Source organism: Ambystoma mexicanum, chromosome 3p, assembly GCF_040938575.1.
Source record: "Ambystoma mexicanum isolate Mex_15411 chromosome 3p, UKY_AmexF1_1, whole genome shotgun sequence".
Taxonomy (NCBI): domain Eukaryota; kingdom Metazoa; phylum Chordata; class Amphibia; order Caudata; family Ambystomatidae; genus Ambystoma; species Ambystoma mexicanum.
The window spans coordinates 1,199,425,920-1,199,445,395 of record NC_090925.1 but is presented as its reverse complement, the minus strand read 5'-3'; the positions used below and the strand labels follow the sequence as shown (position 1 = coordinate 1,199,445,395).

General features: G+C 43.7%; 1 protein-coding gene across 3 annotated transcripts in view; it reads left to right on the top strand.

Annotated features, from left to right (window-relative positions):
* The window catches only part of LOC138581348 (protein bicaudal C homolog 1-A-like), a 361,089-nt gene that overhangs the window by 329,621 nt on the left and 11,992 nt on the right, over window positions 1-19,476 (top strand). For all 3 annotated transcript variants that reach the window (XM_069652613.1, XM_069652612.1, XM_069652614.1), the window contains one exon: window positions 18,807-18,912. In XM_069652613.1, coding sequence (XP_069508714.1) covers window positions 18,807-18,912 — 106 coding nt within the window. The remainder of the gene's footprint in view (window positions 1-18,806; window positions 18,913-19,476) is intronic.

Sequence of the window (19,476 nt, the reverse complement as noted above, 5' to 3'; positions counted from 1 at the left end):
GCCTGACCCTAGTAAGAGGGTAGGGAACCATACATTTTTCCTTATTACTGCTTCAGTCTTCATGCCAGCTTGGTGCCACATGTGGGCACCAAGGAGATGGATTTGCCCTTTGTGTGAGAAGGTGAGGCTGAATATTATTTTGTTGCAGTGAAGGCTACCCTCTTCAGACCTTGATGGTTCTCCCTTTATAGAGAGGAGAGCATGAAGTGTCTTACAAGCTTCATGATTGCAATGACTGTCCACGGCCAGAATGTTCTTCCATTTCCCAAGCTGCTGAGCTTGTTGGCCACCTATAAGCAGTCATCTTCTTGGGAGGCTGTGCGGATCTCATATACTGATAGCAAAATGGGGAGAACATTTTCAACCATTAGTCCCATAGGCCTCTTCCTCTTATTTTCTTCCTGCTGGCCTGCAGTGCCTTGATAGCTAGTTCACTTCGCACCTGGGCAGTATTTGATGGTTTACAGATATTCTTGGAGGTGAACGGCCGATATCTCAATTCTTGGAGGGGTGAGGGACTAATCCTATGAAGAGCACTACTAAGGGCTTAGGATCAGTCACTGCCGCTGGGCGATAGATGATCAGTTCTCTGATGGCTTTTTGGAACACTTGGCGACAGACAACAGTCCAAAAACGCTGCCATTTAGATCACATTTCAATTCTTTATTTGGGGCACAAGAGCATGACCCGAAGGATTCCTGCAACCGGCAGCTTTTAAAGCATACGGATAAGGAGGAGATCAGCGCAGTAGCTAATTGTTCCTGGTGCTCTTACCTCTTTCCTAACTCATATTATCTTTTGATATACTGCCCTCACATATAGTTTGTAGAACCCTAGCACTACTCAGATCTGCTAAAATGTCCACAATACTGAGAGTGGCGTGCCTCTCGCAACTGATGATCTTGATGGGGAGCCGCGTCTCTATGCATATTCTAAATTCCCTGGTCTTTTTTGTCACCACCACCCCTGGCATCAGCCACTGTGCCTTCTCGATAATTGCTTCTCTTTCCATTATGTCAAGCTCACTTTCCACTTTCTTCCACATGTGGTACAATATTCTGCCATGGTGCAGTGCTACTTGCTGCATAGTTAGTCTATATATAGTTTTACCATTTTGCTTTTCTGGCACCCCATTATCTCAAAGATGGTGGCAAACCCTTCTAACAGGTCACTGTGCTCATGGTTGTCAGGAGAAAATGCAAATGTATGCTTAACCAATGTTCATGGGAAATGTAACACTAAGTGAATTTAATGAAACTGTAAGGAGTGTGCTGATTGTAAAAAGATTGGGCCACAATATTAGTACTAGGCCAGAGCATCTGAAAATAGAAGACATTTTGAAAAGTGTGTGCTGCAGACAGAATGGGAAAAGGTATCTTGGCAACTAATTTATTGAGCATTTATTTTTTGAGCACTAATAATGTACTTACTTGCACTTATATACTTTGCTGCACTGGCAAATTATTTGGACTTATGATTACACTGTCAAAAATATATCAGGGCACATTGATGAAGTCACTTCAAACTAATGTTGCTCGAAGAGTATTAAGGCTTAATTGTATTTGAGGTGCACATCTGTGTCGGTTATATCATGAAGACTCAGAACTGACCTTGCAGGTCCAGGTTTGCCTGGATCTACAGAGTCAGCTATTGTGTTCATTGTGGAAGACTGAAATCCTCCTGGGTGAGATGATGACATCTTCACAGTATAAAGGTTAGTGAAATACATGGTGGGGTAACACAGTCTGGCATTGCATGGCAGCTGCAATCTCACCTACGTACTGTATATACTGTATAATGATAGAATTCTTCTTAATATAACCACCTACTATTATCTACTCTACATAGATCAGCGAACTACCGCGTAGGAAGAGAATAAAAATGAATCAAATCTAAAATAAACCTTCTTAAAATCCAGAACAGCAAAGAAATAATCAAAAAATCAGAAATCTTAGAGCAGACTTCTAGTGGATCCGGTGGCAGCGACACTCTTTAGCGGGGCTCCGTCACCCAGGAGGTCTGCCCTGCACACTATTTTTGTTGATTTCTGGGCTGCTTTTGACGGGGTGAACTGGAACAAGCTTTGGCATAAGATGGAAAGCTGGGGCTCCCCAAGTGGCTCATATGTGTACTGAAGGGTTTGCATTACAATACGAGTGTGCAGTGGGATTGGATGATTTAAGTACTAAGACTGCCATGTCTTGATATGCAGGGGAGTAAAGCAAGGCTGCACACTTGCTCCCCTGCTCTATAACCTGCTCTATAATGTATACGTGGCTGACCATCCACTGCGCTTTTCCTCAGTCGTCGTCTGCTGTCCCAGAATCGGTGGCCGGACAATTCCAAGCATGCTGTACGCAGATGACTTAGTGATGTTTAACCACATCTATAGCGGTGCGAGGGGAATGTTTGCCACATTGGTAGATTACGCCACCGAATATGATTTAAATATCAACATTGGAAAACAAAGGTAACATTGGTTGCATTCAAGAAGGTCAAACACCCTTATTTTATTACTAGTCTGGGGACCCTGGACTATGTGGTGAAATATCCTTATTTGGGCCTAGAAATGAGTGCTAGCAGAAGCTATATTCACATAAAAGAGTCTAAGATGGCCAAGGCTCATCGCATGACCCACCTGATTGGGGTATTCACAAAGCAAACGGCAGGATATTCTATGGAGGGGATAATTACTCTTTATAGACAGATTTTTGACCGATTGTCTTGTATGGTCTAGATGCTCTGCCCATGGGTGAGCTACATAAACTCGAGGGATACTTATGGAGAAGGATATTAAAACTAGTCCCCACCACCCCGCTCCCCTCTACCTCTGTTGACTACCTTAGGCAGGAGTTGGGTCCGGTCTCTTTAAAGGGCCAAATGTTGACAAGGCAGGGACTGCTACATTAAAAGCTAATTTGCAGCTTAAATGTCAACTACATGCCATGGTGGGATCTGCAAACAAACAAACGGGCCAAGCCAAGAAGAAGGTGGAGGGGAATTTTATTGGTTAAATTCCCCTTTGTATGCGCTTAAGTATTGGCACCATAACTTTGCATGAGGTCCGAGGTTTGCCATCCGGAAACACTTGTTTAAGAGAAAACTGGTACAATGGGGCTGGGCAAATAACTATGTGTATCTTTTGACCCTACATACCTATAAATATGTCCTAAATGTTACCCACAGATTCTTGGAAACGCAAAGGTACTTTAGACAGTGTCCCAGCCCTGCAGTTCGGAATTTAAGCTTGAGACTACGTATAAATCAACTTCCACTTTTTGTATTCAGGGGTGCACAACTCAAGATTCCTTTAACACATAGGGTCTGTCGTATTTGTAAGGTTCCAGGCAACATTGAAACAGCAAAGCATGTATTCACCGAACGCAAAGCACTGGGGCCAGTACTCAGTGTCATCCTGGGTAGCGTTGTGCATAATCCAGATTCGATAAAACATGAGGCATTTTGGGATTATTGCCTTAACACTGAGTCTGACAGTGTGCATATCGCCCTGCATTGGTTATGGCGCAATATTGTGAAAGCTTTCCTAGTCAATAGTGTGGAATAGTTTATGAAAGTGCTTGGGATGAAGTGTTTGGATTACTATCTTCTTTCTCTATATTTGATACTTGGACATCCGAATGGTGAGAATGCCTGGACTCAAAGGGATTTAAAGCACACAAACACCCAACACTTAATAATAATATTCTTAGAAATCTTACTAGTTATTAACATTTTAATATTTTAGTAAACAAGCTGGTTTTAAATTGATCCATATATTTGTTATCTGATATCTGATATTTGTAATTCTATAATTATTATTGTGCTGTAAACCTTATTTTGTGAACCCTGTGAATATTTACTTATATCAGTGTTTTAATATTTTAGTATGGTTGTTGTTTGTAAAGGTTCTTTCAGAACTAGATGCAAATAAATAAATAAATAAAGTCCCTAAATAGAAATGTCAATCTGAACTTCACTAACACACACTAAAAATACTTTAGACTTTTCTGAGGCCAAAATAAATCACTCAACTCTCTTTGTGGAAACATCCCTTTACTAGGACACATCCTTCAAATGGCAATACAGTGCAAGATCGTGAAATGGCATCTACAATCTGATTCTCACACTCACCTTCCTCCAGAAAGCAGCAACTTTACAACTCCTCAGTTCTAGCAACAAATATCCCTTGAAGAATTGATTCTGCCCACTTGACCTACAGTAGTGCCACAGACACACTCCAGAGGTAGTCTAGTTCATAGAATATGTCAGCCACCATCCCTTCATGTCACTACTGTCACAGTCATCTGCTTGTTGTCTGTGGCACGTTTCATACCGAAGGAGGCCTGAATACACCCTCTGCTAAAATAATGAACTGTCCATGTTCCACTAAGCACATGCATGACCCACATCACATTAAGCTTGTTTCCGGTTTTCCAGAGCACAAAATGCACAGTTCTATCAAAACCTTATGCTCCGGATCCAACCTGCATTTGATCAGGGTAAACCCAATGAATCCACTCCAAACTTCCTCTTCGGTAAGAGGCAGGCCATATACACATCTTAGCCAATGAGGGGGCTCGGAACAGAGGCATTAGCAGCGGTAATCCCCCCCCCGCTCCGAGTCGCCTCAAGGCTGGAGGCCGCCATCTTCCCCCGCTGGGGAACTAGGCAAGTGTGGTCCTCCCCTCTCTCTTCCCCCATCCACAAAATTCCCTGGCCGCCCCCACCACCGCTTACCTTCTTTTCAGTCCATTTCGGGAGCGGACGCACCGGGTACACTTCTGTCGCCAGCCAATCCGCTCTAGATCTACGACAGGCCTTCATGAAAAGGAAGAAGGGACTATGAGTAGTCCTTTCTTCCTTTCCATGGTGGCCATTTTTTTCAAATCTTTTTTTAATGGGCGCCATGGTAAGAGAGAAGGGACTAGGTGTACCTGAAACAAGGGCCTTTACGAAGGCCCCAGGGCATTACCTGAAGTGGTAATGCCCACCTCTGCTCAGGGCTTATTGCTTAAATGAACTCTTCCTGCAATCTTTTCATTACCAGACATTTCAGGATCAGCATTGGCATGCTACGTCTCCAAGAGAGACTATGCCTTTGCCACAGAGCAGAACTCACTTGTTTCACTTCTTCCTCCTATGAGGAGCTACAGGCACAGCTATGAAAAATGTTGGCTCATAATGAGCGGATTACCCACTCGCCACCATTCACACCTATTGAGACATGCATCTAAATGAATCAATTTCCCACAGCACCTCCCCCAGCAAAAGTACTTGAAGTAACCTTCCAATTCATTTATTTGCAGAAGAACCTGAACTGGTCCTGATACTGCATGAGAAAAACTGCAATACTTCAAATCGTCTCTATGCACCATACCAAGAGCGGTTCAGCTGCAGTCAAAGCCAACGGATTATCATTGAAAACATACTTTTAGTGCATAGTCAATGCTTCTTCTCATGCAGCAAGTTTAAGTTGAATACAACGTTGTCGGGCAGGTGCCATGAATTGGTTACTAAAACCTTTTCAATAGATTTGTAGAGCAGAATAGGCTAAACTACCAACATAGAAGACAACTTTGAACATTAACGCATGTTGAGAAAGAAAGAAACTTTGAACAAATAAAATGGGTATAGAAGAAGCCACAATCTTATAGGGCAAAGAAGAGTAACAAAGGAGGGTGTGAATGACTTCATTTTCATTGCCTCTTAAATAAATTAACAATGTTTCTTATGCCACACATCTCATGCATAACAAATTACTGAAATACAGCTAGCTACCCTTTGCAGGGCTCATGCAAGGGTGCTTCACACAGACTGGGCTATTAATGCCAAACACATGAAATTTGATCCAATGGGGACAGGAATGTGTGCACCTTACACAGAACAGGACCCCATCACTACCATGCTACAAGGTGGTCAGGTTCGCCCCGGCCCATTGGTGAGCATTGTGTTATGAATGAGGCACTATGTACCTATGGGACCTAGCTGGGAAGCAACAGTGCGCTACACATAGGCCATGCACTCAGGGGGCTAAATGTAAGGCTGCAGGGGTAACATGATGGGTAAGGGGAGTAGGGAAGGGTTGAGTGGAGCAATTAGCGACTTTCAAATTTGTCTTTGGAATGTCTGCCCTGAAGTGTGAAATGGATGGGTCAATCTATGCTGTCAGGACGTAGGGTGGTAGGGTCACATGCACTGCAGGGGCTGCACGTGCCCCTGCTACACCATTTCAAATCCATATTTTCCACACCCCATCCACTTCAGTATGCAACTCCCTCATGGACATCTATAACTCTAAATTACATAACACCTGACAAGCCCTGCCCTCTGTCCTCCCACCCCACACTCACAACATTTCAAAACATGGAACACCTTCCACCCCATCGACAGACACACCCTCATCACCCATACTGCCAAAACAAAACCTGCACACTTCTTGGAAGATGCATGCCCACTTCAAACCACATCCAATTTAATCATCGCTACACACTGGAAAAACATCAATAACTCCTGTCTCTCAGATGGAACTATCCCCTCTGCACTCAAAACTGGATAATTCTACCCCCTCATCAAAAAAAACCTTCTCTCACTACCAGCCAATATCCTGCCATACCCTGCCAGAATCGTGTAACACTTCACCACAACCCAATTGCAACAAAAATCACCACAGTCTCCTCAAGCCCTTTCAATCGTGCTTTCACCCTGGGCACAACCCTGAGAATGCTGGGACTTCACATCCTTGATGACCACCTGTGATAATTAGACTTCAGGTGACAGGCGGATGCTGAAACAATATTTATTCCAATGTGGAAAGGGTTCTTAATATAAACAAAGAATAAAGTTCCCTGGTTTCCTTCACCAGTGCTTGACCCTCTCAGAGTAGATTGATGCAGTCCCCAACCTTGTCCTATCTCGTGGTGTCCGGATAGGCCCACCACTCCGGTCTTCCTTCCTCCTTCTCTTCTCTATCCTGCAAAAAGAAAGGGGCCCGTCAGCTTGTTTTGGTGTGCTTTTGTTTACTTCCCTAGTTTCAAGCCCCCACCAATCACCATGAGCCCTGTCTAGCTCACTCCCCATTGGTCTCTGAGCCTTTGTCCTGCCTCCCTCAAAGGGCACCATCCCTGCGTGTGGCCATCCTAGCTTCCAGAGTCCTGGGGAATGTTCATGCTGGTCACGTGATCGTGGCTGTGTCGGATATGGGCAGATCCTGGCTCTGGGCGCTCTCCAGCTGCGACCCGCTCTGGGGCTGCCGCGGGACACAGCATGTTGAAGGGCCGGTCGCCCCTCCACCCCGGCTTGGAGCGCCTGCAAGCGCTCCACCCCCTCGTCGGGACCGGGTTCCCCAACAGGTGAGTGAGGCGGTGTTATGCGGTGGCTGCATGTAGCGGCTCGCGACCTTGCTCCTTCGGCATTGTTAACAGCCGAGCTCGGTCAGGCTGACCCGCTGCTTCGGCCCCCAGGGCCCCCAGTCATAGGTGTGCCTGTCTTCCTCTGTGGGTTCTGATGAGGTGCATCCTTACACCACCGCAACATTACTGACAAAGGACACACAGCCATACTCATACTCTTTGACCTCTCAGGCGCCTTTGACACCATCCGCCATGCCATTCTACACAACATCCTCTCCCACTGGATGAAGCTCTCAGGTACCATCCTCAACTGGTTCGCCTTCTTCCTCATGGAGAGAACACACTTTGTATCCATGCCCCCTTATTGATCCGAACCCACCTGAGTCAAATACCTGGTCCCACAAAGTTCCTCCCTGTCTCCACTCCTCTTGAAACTATATGTACAATCCCTTCAACAGACCCTTAGCAAACATAACATCCATTGCCACCAATATGGAGAAGACATGCAAATATACTTCCAAATCTCATTGCCTTTACAACTCCACTCCCTCAAAAGCCTTCTCTCCGCTGTCACCACCTGAATTGCCACCTACCTTCTCAAGCTCAACTATTCCAAAATGGAATACCTCCTCATCTGCACAAACCGGACCTCAGCCCCATGATAAAGAGCTCACCACAGACAACCCGCTCATATTCTGTTCCACACCTGTCAAATCCCTTTGCTTCACTATCAACCCAGAGCTTTCCTTCCCACACCACTTGGTGCTGTCACCAGAACACGTAATCTACAACTACATCTCCTACGCAAAGTAAGACATATCCTTCGACCTAAAGGCTTGCACACCATAATCCAAGCACTGGTTCTGCCCAAACTGAACTATGGCAATGCTCTCGTTACTGGACTCCACAACAGCACCCTTACCCTCCTGAAAGCTAGAAAAAACACATCAGCAGGACTTTCCCTCCCCCTACCAAAACACACATCACCCGAGATCTCGTCCCACTCCGATGGCTCCCCGCACCGCAGAGAATTGCCTTCAAAGAATTCCGCATTGTATTCAAAGCTATCCATCTCCAAAACATCTTCTTAACTTCACAACAAATTGAAACCCATCGCCCATACAAACACGAGACAAGTGAGCCAGCACATTTAACAAATTCTACTCTGCAAACCAACATGCTCACAAAAACAAGCATTGCCCCAGTGGGCACCCCGAGCATGGAACACCCTATCACTTCATATCCACACCGCAACCTTCATCGCCACTTTCTGAAAAAGCTTTAAAACATACCTGTTTGCCCACACATAATCCCACCCTCTCCATTCCCACTGCTGCCACTTGTCTATCCTAATATTGGTATACTATCCTGAAACCATCTTGTAACTTCTGTTTAACCTCCTGCCTTTTCACTTTTGAGCCTGTTAACGCGCTCCAAGACCCTCTTGGTAGGGCCAGCACTAAACAAAAATTCGAATTAAATAAATAAATTCAAATAATGTGGTGTTAACACCCCGTTCCACGGGCTGGAACAGGGGTAATGGCCTGGGCAGCCCAAGGTAATGACCAGAGCAAAGCAAGGGTGGTAAACGAGGGGCCTGGGCAGTTACCCCTGTTCCAGCCCTTGGAACAGAGTGTTAACGCCATTAGCACCCTGGGTTACCTGCTTGGTAACCCAGAGTGCTAAAAAAAAAGTATTTTCATTCATTGAACAGGGCACCGCACGCGACCTGTTCAATGAATGAAAATACTTATTCAAAATGGCTGCCATTGTTGTAGAAGGCAGAGCTCCATATGGAGCCCCTCTTCTATTACCATGGCAGCCTGGAAAAGGGAGGAGGGAAGCTGCTGCTGTGGCGGCTGGTGCCACTGCAGCGGATGGTGCCGCTGCCACAACAATAAGGTAAGTGGGGCAGGGGAGGGAGGATAGAAAATGGAGAAAATGGGAGGGTGTGATGGCAGCCGGTAGTAGGGGAGGCAGCCTGCAGCTTCTGTGGAAGAGCGGGCTGAGATCAGAGATTTCAGCCCGCAATCCGCAGAACCTGATTGGCTTCGCCCCCTACCCCATATGCTAATGAATCCTGTGTGGTTTTAAATTGCTCATTGTATACAAAAAATCGTATCTAGCGGTCATTTATTCCCGTGAATTTTACAAAAATCATTTGTTTGAATGAAAAGGAAAGTACATTTTTTGGTGTACATCTTCCAAATGAATTAATGTCTTTCTCTTTTTATTCTCAAACTTTACATCACCTGTACTTTTATCAATTTGAAATGTGATGTTTTTCTGTAACAGTGCTGTTTGGGGGTGTGGCGTAGCTTTCTAATTTAGTCATCTGCATTCATCAATGTGGACGTTGTCAGGGGAATCACGACATGTCCATACACAGTTTTAGGAACTTGTTTTGTTGAAAGAGCAATGTCAAGTGTTGGTTGGGAACATGTAGGTACAGTGACTTGTGCCTGTTTGCCCTTGCATAATAATGTTAGCGTCAGCAAAGGGGCACCTGTACTCTTGTTGAACTGGCGCTAATGTCATTGTGCATTTGAATTCAGCATTTCTGCAACCTCCGCTGCTCTGCACTGCCCCCTGTGCTCTTCAGTGCACTTGCGTTTGGGAAGCAGGAGGAGAGCCAGGTCACAGGGACACTTGACTTCATACTAGGTTGTCTGCTTTGCGACGGTACTAACACTCTGACATCGTTAAAGGCACACTTGTGCAAGATTTAATGTTATTTATACATGTAATCCAGTTTAAATAAAAATGTCTATGCAATAAATAATCTACATGAAAAATGTAAATTCAAAAATCCAGTGTAAGACACACTATTTAACAGTGACCAGCTACGCTTAGTCATAATGTTATTCACTACACCTCTGTCCTTTGCCAAAACCACATTAAAGCTATCAAGGAGACTTGACTTGAACTGGCTGCCCCTCAAGGCAGCACCTCCAAAACAAGATTGGTTATGGCCCAATTTATCAAAGAAATATGCTGTTTTTTATAGTTTTACACCATAAAAACAAGGTGCATTAAGGTTCCATAACTCCCAGGGCTTTTGCGTGGCTAACATGTTCTTTCATCAATGTCAGTGTCTAACCTAGGTCCCTAAAATCTTCATTTTGAGCAAAAGGTTAAAAGGACAATGCATGCAAAGCATCCTTGTTTCCTCATCAGGGAACTGGAATACCCATGTTTGAGCCTGGAGACAGGGAAACGTTTTATGGATATGAAGTTTCTTCTTCGTTAATTGGAAAAATTGCATATCCAATCATTGTGTGTAGTCTTTACCTCAACCTGTTGTCTCAAGGCTCCCAGTTCCATTGCCCAATCAATGTGCCACTGTATTAATGCAATATAATCGAGTATAATCAGTGGTGGCAGTGGAAAAAAGGAGCTAGTGATACTCTGGCTGCATCCGAAAAGGAGGGAGTGGGATGGTCAGACAGATGAGGGGGGCGGGTACGGGTGTTGAGTGGGGGTGGGGGTGTGTGTGAGACCAGGATCACAAACTTTGGTTCAAATTGTTGGATTTGAAAGTCTAATGTCTAATAGAGTTTACTTGCAAAAAACACAAATTGTATAATAAAGGTTAAACCTTATAGCAACATGTTAAGCCAAAAAAATATCATTGTGGCTTTCATTTTCAGATCCTGAATGGTAAACTATAAGTCCCAGAATGCAAGATAATGACAACATCAAGAATCTAGTTAAACCAACCATACCTTTACTGGTTCAAGTCATGCAATAAAATAAGTTGTGTAGTAAGCAGATTCTTTGTCACAAACTTTCAGCTCGTTGTTATTCATGATGTTGAAAGCATTTGATTCGTGAGTTAAAGCAACTTTTTTGCTTGTTAAGATAGTAGACATCATGAATATAAACAAATCTTTAAATGGGAGCTTTGTGTGGCTCATTTTAACTCGCACAGATTTGCATATGAAAGGCTCTGCCACTGATACAAGAAATAAGTTTGCAACCTGAGCACCTAAGAGCACCTAAGAACTGCAGAACCGCGGACACTGTGTGTGTGTGTGTGTGTGTGTTTGTGTCTGTCTAGCTGTGACTTGGAAAACTGGTAGTGCTTGAATGTCTGGCCACAAATTAGTGGTACGGCGTACCAATGATTTATATTACACTTCCATCTCTGATTATAATTCTCACATATTATTTGTCCCTATCCCTACAGACCTTCATTTAACCTCTTTAAGCGCTAAAGAAAATCATTGTGGGCTCTGCCCACTCCCGCACTTAAGTTTAAAACCAGTGCTTAAGTACAAAAAGTGTCACCTTCAGCTCAACGTTCCTGCAGATATAACATGCTATGGTGTATCATTGCTTGCGCATATAATGATGTTGGCCAAATTCTCAGTGGATACCCTCTATTGACACATATTGGCTTAACCCCAATTCAGAGCTCCAGAGCCGTCCCTCCAGACCATTAAGTCACTTTGCAGGAGATTTAGGTTTTGCATCAATGCATAGAATTCCATTGGAGCAATTTTCAGAGTGTTCGCAATGTCTATTCCCTTTCGGCTATAACTGCTGTTAGGTAAGATTTTCCCAGAACTGGTAAATCTTCCTGACCTGGGTTAACCCCAGAACTTTTTGCTTTACTAGTGGGATATTTTTCCTTAATAGCTCTGTGAGTGGAAACTTTTTTCCACACTCAAGGAATCTTTGACTCGTTTTATGGGTGTCATTTTTTTTAACTCTCCATAGTGTCTTTTTAAAGTTATCCTCTTTAACAACTTATTGGCAATATGTGCCTGTTGTTGCTGGGTTGCCCCAGGGGCTCCCCCTTTAACTTTCTTTTGCTAACCTTGAGAGAACTACAGTTCCCAAGGGTAGAAAGGATCTTTGGATCCCTTTTACATTTTATTCTGTGAAACCAGCACACCCCACCTTCGGTGGAGTGCTGGGGAGATACAATGTATCCCCTTTCACATTAAAACTGTAACAATTCTGTTACAGGGACAAGCTTACCTTCAATGGCTGGTGGCAGTGATACCTTGTATTAATTTGGTGCACCTTTACCGCGGGCTGTGTTCACAGTTGCAGCACCTAAGGGTGCTAATTTTACCAAAATGGCCTGTCCTCTTTTCTCGCCCTTTTAGTGTTTCTTGTCCTTTCTTGTTCCTTCCCCTGACTTCCAGGGTGGGAAACCCTTTGTGTGATTTTTGTCTTCAGCGGGAGTCCCCTGGCTTCAGCCTGTCTGTGAGGGCAGGAAGCGAGTCCAAAACTCCACAGCCCTTAGTCTTCCACCTTGCTTGAATGGGGACAAATCTCAGTGGAGGGTGGGGGAGGCTGGCTGTCCTGATTGGACAACCAGACCGCCCCTTCTTGTAAAATGCAGGGAGAGAATGCAGAGGTTGTGATGTAGTTCCTGTTAAATAGTGCAAACCTGGAAGCTAAAGGAGTTGACCACTGTAACCGAAGAGGATGATGATGAAGGAGAAGCAGCTGAAATGATTTCCAGCGACCGGAGAGCCTACTGTGTAACCACAGCCTGCTGTAGCACTTACTTCCAATTACCCTGGGGACTCTGTAAATGACAACCCTGACTCAGAGCCTGGTGAGACCTACCAGATTCAAGAAGACCTGCATTTTGAGCCATTCCATGCGTTGCTGTGACCTTGCATTGTTGCAATACGCCAATACCCTGGGACCTCAAGCCAATGGGTGGTGCACGGTCTTCCAAATTCTGATTCTTGATGAAACTTCATGGGCATCCTGGTGGATCTCCAGAGACACAAATCAAGTCCAAAAAGTCCCCTCAACAGAGTGCTGGACCTTTGTAACAATGAGAATTCAACCGCGATTTTTTGTCTTCTTCTCTGCTCCTTGAAAAGGTGCCAAATCCATAGAACTGCATTCAGCCATGAGGGAAACTTTGCCTAGAGCCTTCTTCATTGATCCCTGCTGCAAAGTTCCTTCTGAGGTCTTGTTTTCAGTCACCACGACAGGAATCCACTGACTGGGAATTTGGCTGCAGACACTGAAGTCCTCCTCCTGCAAAATCTTCTTCAATGCTGAGGTACTGTGTTGGCTTGGGCATTTACTGACCTTAAGTTTGTTAGGATTTCTGTGTAGATGTGGGGTGTTTTCTGTGATGGGGAGGCCTCTTATCCAGTGCACCCAGTCCCACTGCTAGATTCCTACTAGGGTATCTTCTGCGATGCGCCTGGACCCTCTTCTAACTCAGAAGTAAAGTACTCACCTGTTTGCCCAGTTTTCCTAAAGAACTCTGACTTTTGCTAGTAAAGAACCTATCTTGACACTGCCTGATGGTCACTAGTCCTAATGACCCCCCTTCTGCCACTGAGAGCACTCATGCTCCAAGAATAAGGGAAAGACGTTTAAGGGATTGGGAAAGAAAATAAGTGTTTAAAAGTGACTTACTTGTAAAGAGGTGGTTGGTAACTGTAACTCTAAGAGTAAACAGTTACAAACGTTCTTACTTACCTTGGATTTGTGATGCACTATTCTTAAAAGTATGGTTAACATCTTATCTTCCTTAGAAACTGTTTTGCCATTCTAAGAGAAAGTAGATGCGAAGGTATATAACTCTCATGTGATTAGGTTGTGCCTCTTCCCAAAAGTAAAGTGTTGGTTTCACCAGATTATTCCTGCAGGGTAATTGTATGAGTGTCCTCCAACTGTTGGTATCACCAGATTAGTCCTTCGAGGATAATTGAATGAGTGTCCCCCAACTGGGTCTTGCTTCCCCTGACTTGCTGTTAGCCTGCCCAGAATAAGTCTGCATTAGGTTGTTGCCTGATTAGAATAACTTTGAGTCATTCAGTTAAGTGTAACATTGGGTTTTACTTTCCCTGTACTATCTAACCTAGAGTCTGTGGTTCTAACTGTGACATTTAAGTCATACTTCAGTTATCCTTATAGGTGGAAAAAATCTAACCTGGACTGCTTGTGAGCTATAAAAAGTATATGAGTTTTAATTACCTTGAGTTAGCTGTGTGCCTTCCCAAAAATAAGTTACAAGAGTTACTGCTTATCTCAATCGGTGGTTCACTGATCTCAAAAGCACCTGTAATTGAATATTATATCCTTAGATATTACTTGCCTAGTATAACTGTGTGTTATCACAGAATCAGTTATAAGTTTTTACTGTACTTGGAACAAGCGCTCCACTATTCACAAATAGTATATTGTCCAGTTGACTGATTAAGTGATTTGTACTGAGAGTCCGTGTATAACTTGTAGGGTCGACTGCCCTTGCATTACTGAATGTAATTGTGAAAGTAACCATTGGTTTTTACTCCCCAAGAATAGGTGTGACATACTGAATGTGTATGAAAAGGTCTGTGTTGCTTCAAATATAGTTTTTTTATTGTGATTTCATATAATGTGTTAGTGCTTATTTACCCCTAGATTTATCTGGGCCTACCTGTATTTAAATAAATCTTTTTTTTTTTACAGTACAAAGTGTTTCAGTGTTTCTTTGGATCATTTATATTACAATTTCATGTGTACTGATTCTCCCGCCTAAAATAAGCCTGGCTACTCTGGCTACGATACCTTGTACTCAGGTGGTGCAGCCTTATACTAAGAGTGGAGTCTTGTAATGCCTCAGTTGAATGTTGGTAGCACTTCAGAAAAACTGTCCTAACAACTGCCCACCTTATTAGTGACACGTTACTGGCAGCTTTTTACCCAGTGCTCTCCCATTAGAAGCACCTTTGCTTCTGCTCTTCTTTAGCAGGACACCAAGAGGAGTGCATTCATGTACTTACTTCCTCTAATAAGGTGCTTTCGATCTGGTGTGCATTTTCCTGGTGAGGAATTTTGCCGGCCATTCAAATAATGTTGCTGAAACAGTCTTAATAACAGAGGTTTGTTTCCCACTGGGAGGATTATAGATATTAATTATGAGCCGGGGGCAGACTTCTCTTCTTATTGTAGCATTACTACAAACCGCCAGCAAATGAGGATGTTTCCCTGTTCCGCCATAGTCAGTTGCGGTGTGCCAATTGCTAATACCCATCACTAGTCCGCCACCAAGCTATCCCTCGATTCCCTGTTTTGCTGGATTGATCCCGATCGTGTGTCCATAGATGTAGGTTGGAGGCTATTGACTAACTTTGCTGTATCAAATAAAATGTCATAAGCACATATGTGTTGCATCCCTAATGTGTTTGCGAGATACTGCTTAAGTCCCCTAGTATTCTGTGATAATGTACTGCGGTTAATGCTTTTAGCTGACTGTAATGTACCTGCTAGCCAATCCCAGTTATCAGAGCACTTTCCTTTACTAATACTTGCGTGTGTGTGTGTGTGTGTGTGTGTGTGTGTGTAGGCAGCTTCCCACAACATCCTTCTAATGGCTACCTGTAATGTAAAATCTTTGCAATTATTGATTCCCAGTATTGTTAATTGCTATGTCATAATCACAACTCCTCTTTATTCCCATTGCGCATTTAACATTGCAGCCTATGTTGTGGTTGTTCACCGTTTGGCAAGATGATTGTTAAATATGGGTTGACTTAATTAGCATGGGTATGGGGCGAGGGTTACACAGCCACTTTGAGGTAGAGGAGAGAAAACATAAATATATATTAATTAAATAAATAATAAATAAGGGCGATAAACCATGGTAGTGCAGACAGCAAGTGGCAGGTGAAAGTTATTCAGAAAGGTATATCTGATAAGTGCAGAAGAAAAGTGTGAGGGGCACTGTATGGGTACAGATGCAGAACCCTAGTGCAGAGGGTGGCCTGGACGCAGTGCAGGAGGGTGGCAGGGTGAGCAGGTACCTGGGCCTGAATGACAGAGGGTGGCCAGGTGCATGATGCCAAGAGAAGAATAATGAAGTAGAACATTTCAAGAAACTCTCCTAAATACAAGTAAATATGTAATCTCTGTCTGTCATTTTATAGGACACATTGGCAAATCCTAATGTCTTGTAACTGGTAACCAACAATCAGAGATTTTCTTTTCCAATTCTTACAGAATATGTTCTTATAAACCTTCGGTGAGGAGCCAGGAATGAGGCAAGGACACAGAGAACGCATGATTGTGGTTACAAAGTGTTATTGAAAATAATAAAGGGTTTGGAAAATGCCTCAATGTCTTTACTCTAGGAGGTATTTCCCTACCTCAACCAAAACTAAAGGTCTGTGCTGTGTCAAGATGTCCAAAAAAAGATGTCCTGTTTCTGAAATCCCATCCTAGCCCTCACATTCTAAAAGTAACTCTAAGGCGCTATGCGAAAGTCTTTGGCCTTAAAACTGCACAAATGTTCAAGTTCAAAAGAAAGGTGTAATTCCAACACAAACTTTCCAAATGGCTAGTGTTCACACTTACAAGGAATGGCTCCTTCAGAGCCCTGGTTTCTATTCACCAATATAACACATCAACAAGACAATCAAACTTCTTTATAGCCCAAGAGGATAACTTCCTCCTCATGATATTGCTCTCCACTCCTAGGGAAATGTCTCCCTTCCCCAGGTCTGGTCACACAGTCCAAAATCTTAAGGAGATTAGTCTTCCTTGGGATTCTTTGTTCAACAAAACTATTTGGCAAAGTACTTTTTAGCCTAAGAGGATAGCTCCCTTCTCTTGGCATTGCACTATACTTCTAGGGAAATGTCTCCCTTCCACAGGTCTGTTCAAACCATTCAAAATCTGAAGGGCATGTAGCTTCCTTGGGATTCTTTGTTCAACAAAACAACTTGGATGCAAAAATAACTTGTATGCGGGATCCAGCTTTGCAGGACACCTGGTATACTCCCCTGCCAGGTACTTTTCCACATTCAATGAAATTTGATTCACAAGCGTGTCGTTTCCTGGTGTATGTTCCTGCCAAGCTTTTCTTGTGTGATTCTCTTTACACACTTGCAAACTAGACTTTGCCTGGCATGCTCTCCTACCAGGACTTTCTCATACAGTTCACGTTATACAATTGCAAACTTGACTTTGTCTGGTATACTCTACTGCCAGGATTTTCTCGTACAGTTCACTTTATACACTTGCAAATTTAACTTTGCCTGGTATACTCTTCTGCCAGGACTCTCTTGTAGAGTTCATTTTATAAACCAGCAAATTTGGCTTCTGTTATTATTCCCTTGACATGTTTGGTTGCAAATCCCTTTTCATTCACTGGCTCTTATATGACGTTGATAGTGTTGCCGAAGCCCCCTGGCTTCCCAGCTTCTCTTCTCAGGACTCACCAGTCTTTTATGGTGTTCCCCAGTCCTCTCATGGTCAATGTAAAGCAATTCTCTGACATCCTGTCTCTTCTTCAAAGACTCACTGGTTTCGCATAGCGGTTTCCACATCCTTTGCGCCTCCCGCTCTCCTGCTGAGCCCTTCTCTGTGTTTGGGCAGCACTAGTGCTGCTTTTTGGTTCAGATGGCCATCAGAAAGACTCCCCTTCTCTTCCTGTTACTGTGGCAGCGTCTCCTCGAGCCTCCAGGCTCCACAGTCTTCTCTGTGCCTCAGCAGTCCCTTGGTCAGCACAAAGGGGATGAAGCTTCCCCAGAAAGTGTCCCCTTCCTCCATGCTGGTTGGAGTGTTTAAATGTCCCGGCACCTATCATATGCTTCCAACCACTTGAGCACATCGTGGGTTTCTCGGCTTCACCGATCCTCATTGCTCCATTCAGCCTCCTTGTCTAAGTGTTTCTATATACTTGGAATGAAAGGCAGTCCTTGGTATTCTAATCACAGAATTTTGAAAGTTGTCATCAGTAGGTTTTATGGATGGTTGAAGGGGACTGTCACAGTATGCCATAAAAGCATGTGCAAAGGAGGGGATATCCCTAAAAGGGAAAGGGGGATATGTGTTGTCATCTGATGACGGGTCATCCCCGAGGATCGCCTCCTCCCATGTAGCCACCCCCAGGGTCAAGATCAGGTAGCGGTTGCCATCCCCTGGCCCCTGGAGAAGGCTACCTCTGTGAAAGGAGTGATTATATCATCAGATTCATCACATTTCACAAGCCTGCTCTTCTTTTAACCTTCCTTTTCTGCTAAGAGCCAACATTTCTTTTTGCTTCTATAGAGTTTGATCTGATATGTCATAACTTAACCCATCTTCTTTTTTATGTTTTTTCAAAATAATAAAACCTACTTAAAAAGATATAATTGCTGGGTCTATGTCAATATTGAAAATATCTCCTGAATAAAACTGAGAAAACAGTTCTGTTTTCCATTAAAAAAAAGGGTTGTTATTTTAAAATATGTTTTTCATTATGGCACCTTAGTTTGTCATAAATCATTGCAAAGGATAAGAGATGGTGCCCACAAAGCATTGGTGCCCGAAGGCACGACTTAGTCTTAATTTGACATGAAGGGCATTGAGTACTTTACAGACCGACTTCAGCCTTGATTGATTTTACTGAACCACCCACCTATTTATCTCCAGTGCACTAATCATGTTTTCACTGTAATACCAATGCGAAATAACCTAACTGCAATATTGTTCTCAATGTTGTAGGTGTGGCCTAAAGATAAAATGCCGAGTGCAAGTCAGTCTAGAAATTGGAGAGAACGCAAAGAAGCCACTGCAGAGACATTTCCCAGCCATCCATCTTCCTCGCAAGGTAAAATCCCAGCATGCTCTGGTTCATTGACAACGTTCATCAACATGATATACAAACTAAAGACCATACACATACTGTGAAAAGAAAGCATCTGCCCAGCTCCAATATGTTATTTGCTTACATAATTACGCCTTTTAGTCCTTCGACCCAAGGCCAGCAAATAGCCCAGCCAAAGAGCCTAGTTGGGTGGCCAAAGAGAGTAAGGAGGGAACACTGTTGCCCCCGAGCATTCCCTCCTGGCCATTGTAGGGTATTTTAGAGCTAGTTGCAATGAACCGCAACTTCCTTGGCACCCTAAAAGTGGTGTGATTATCTTGTGTTTCATTGGGCCGGTGGCTACGCTGTATAAAAGGGATGTGCTTCCCAGCTCTGTCTCATCAGGAGCAAATTGGGTGAAAATGGTTATCAGCGTCCAGCAGACTGCTTGAGCTTGTTTGCTGCCTTCTAGATTTGGGGGAGGCTCAATGGACAGAGTGAATGCATGCAGTATTCCAGTTTAGTTTGGCCAACCAGCAGGAGAAGGGATTAAGTACTTCATCAAAAATGTTAGGGCTGCACTTAAAG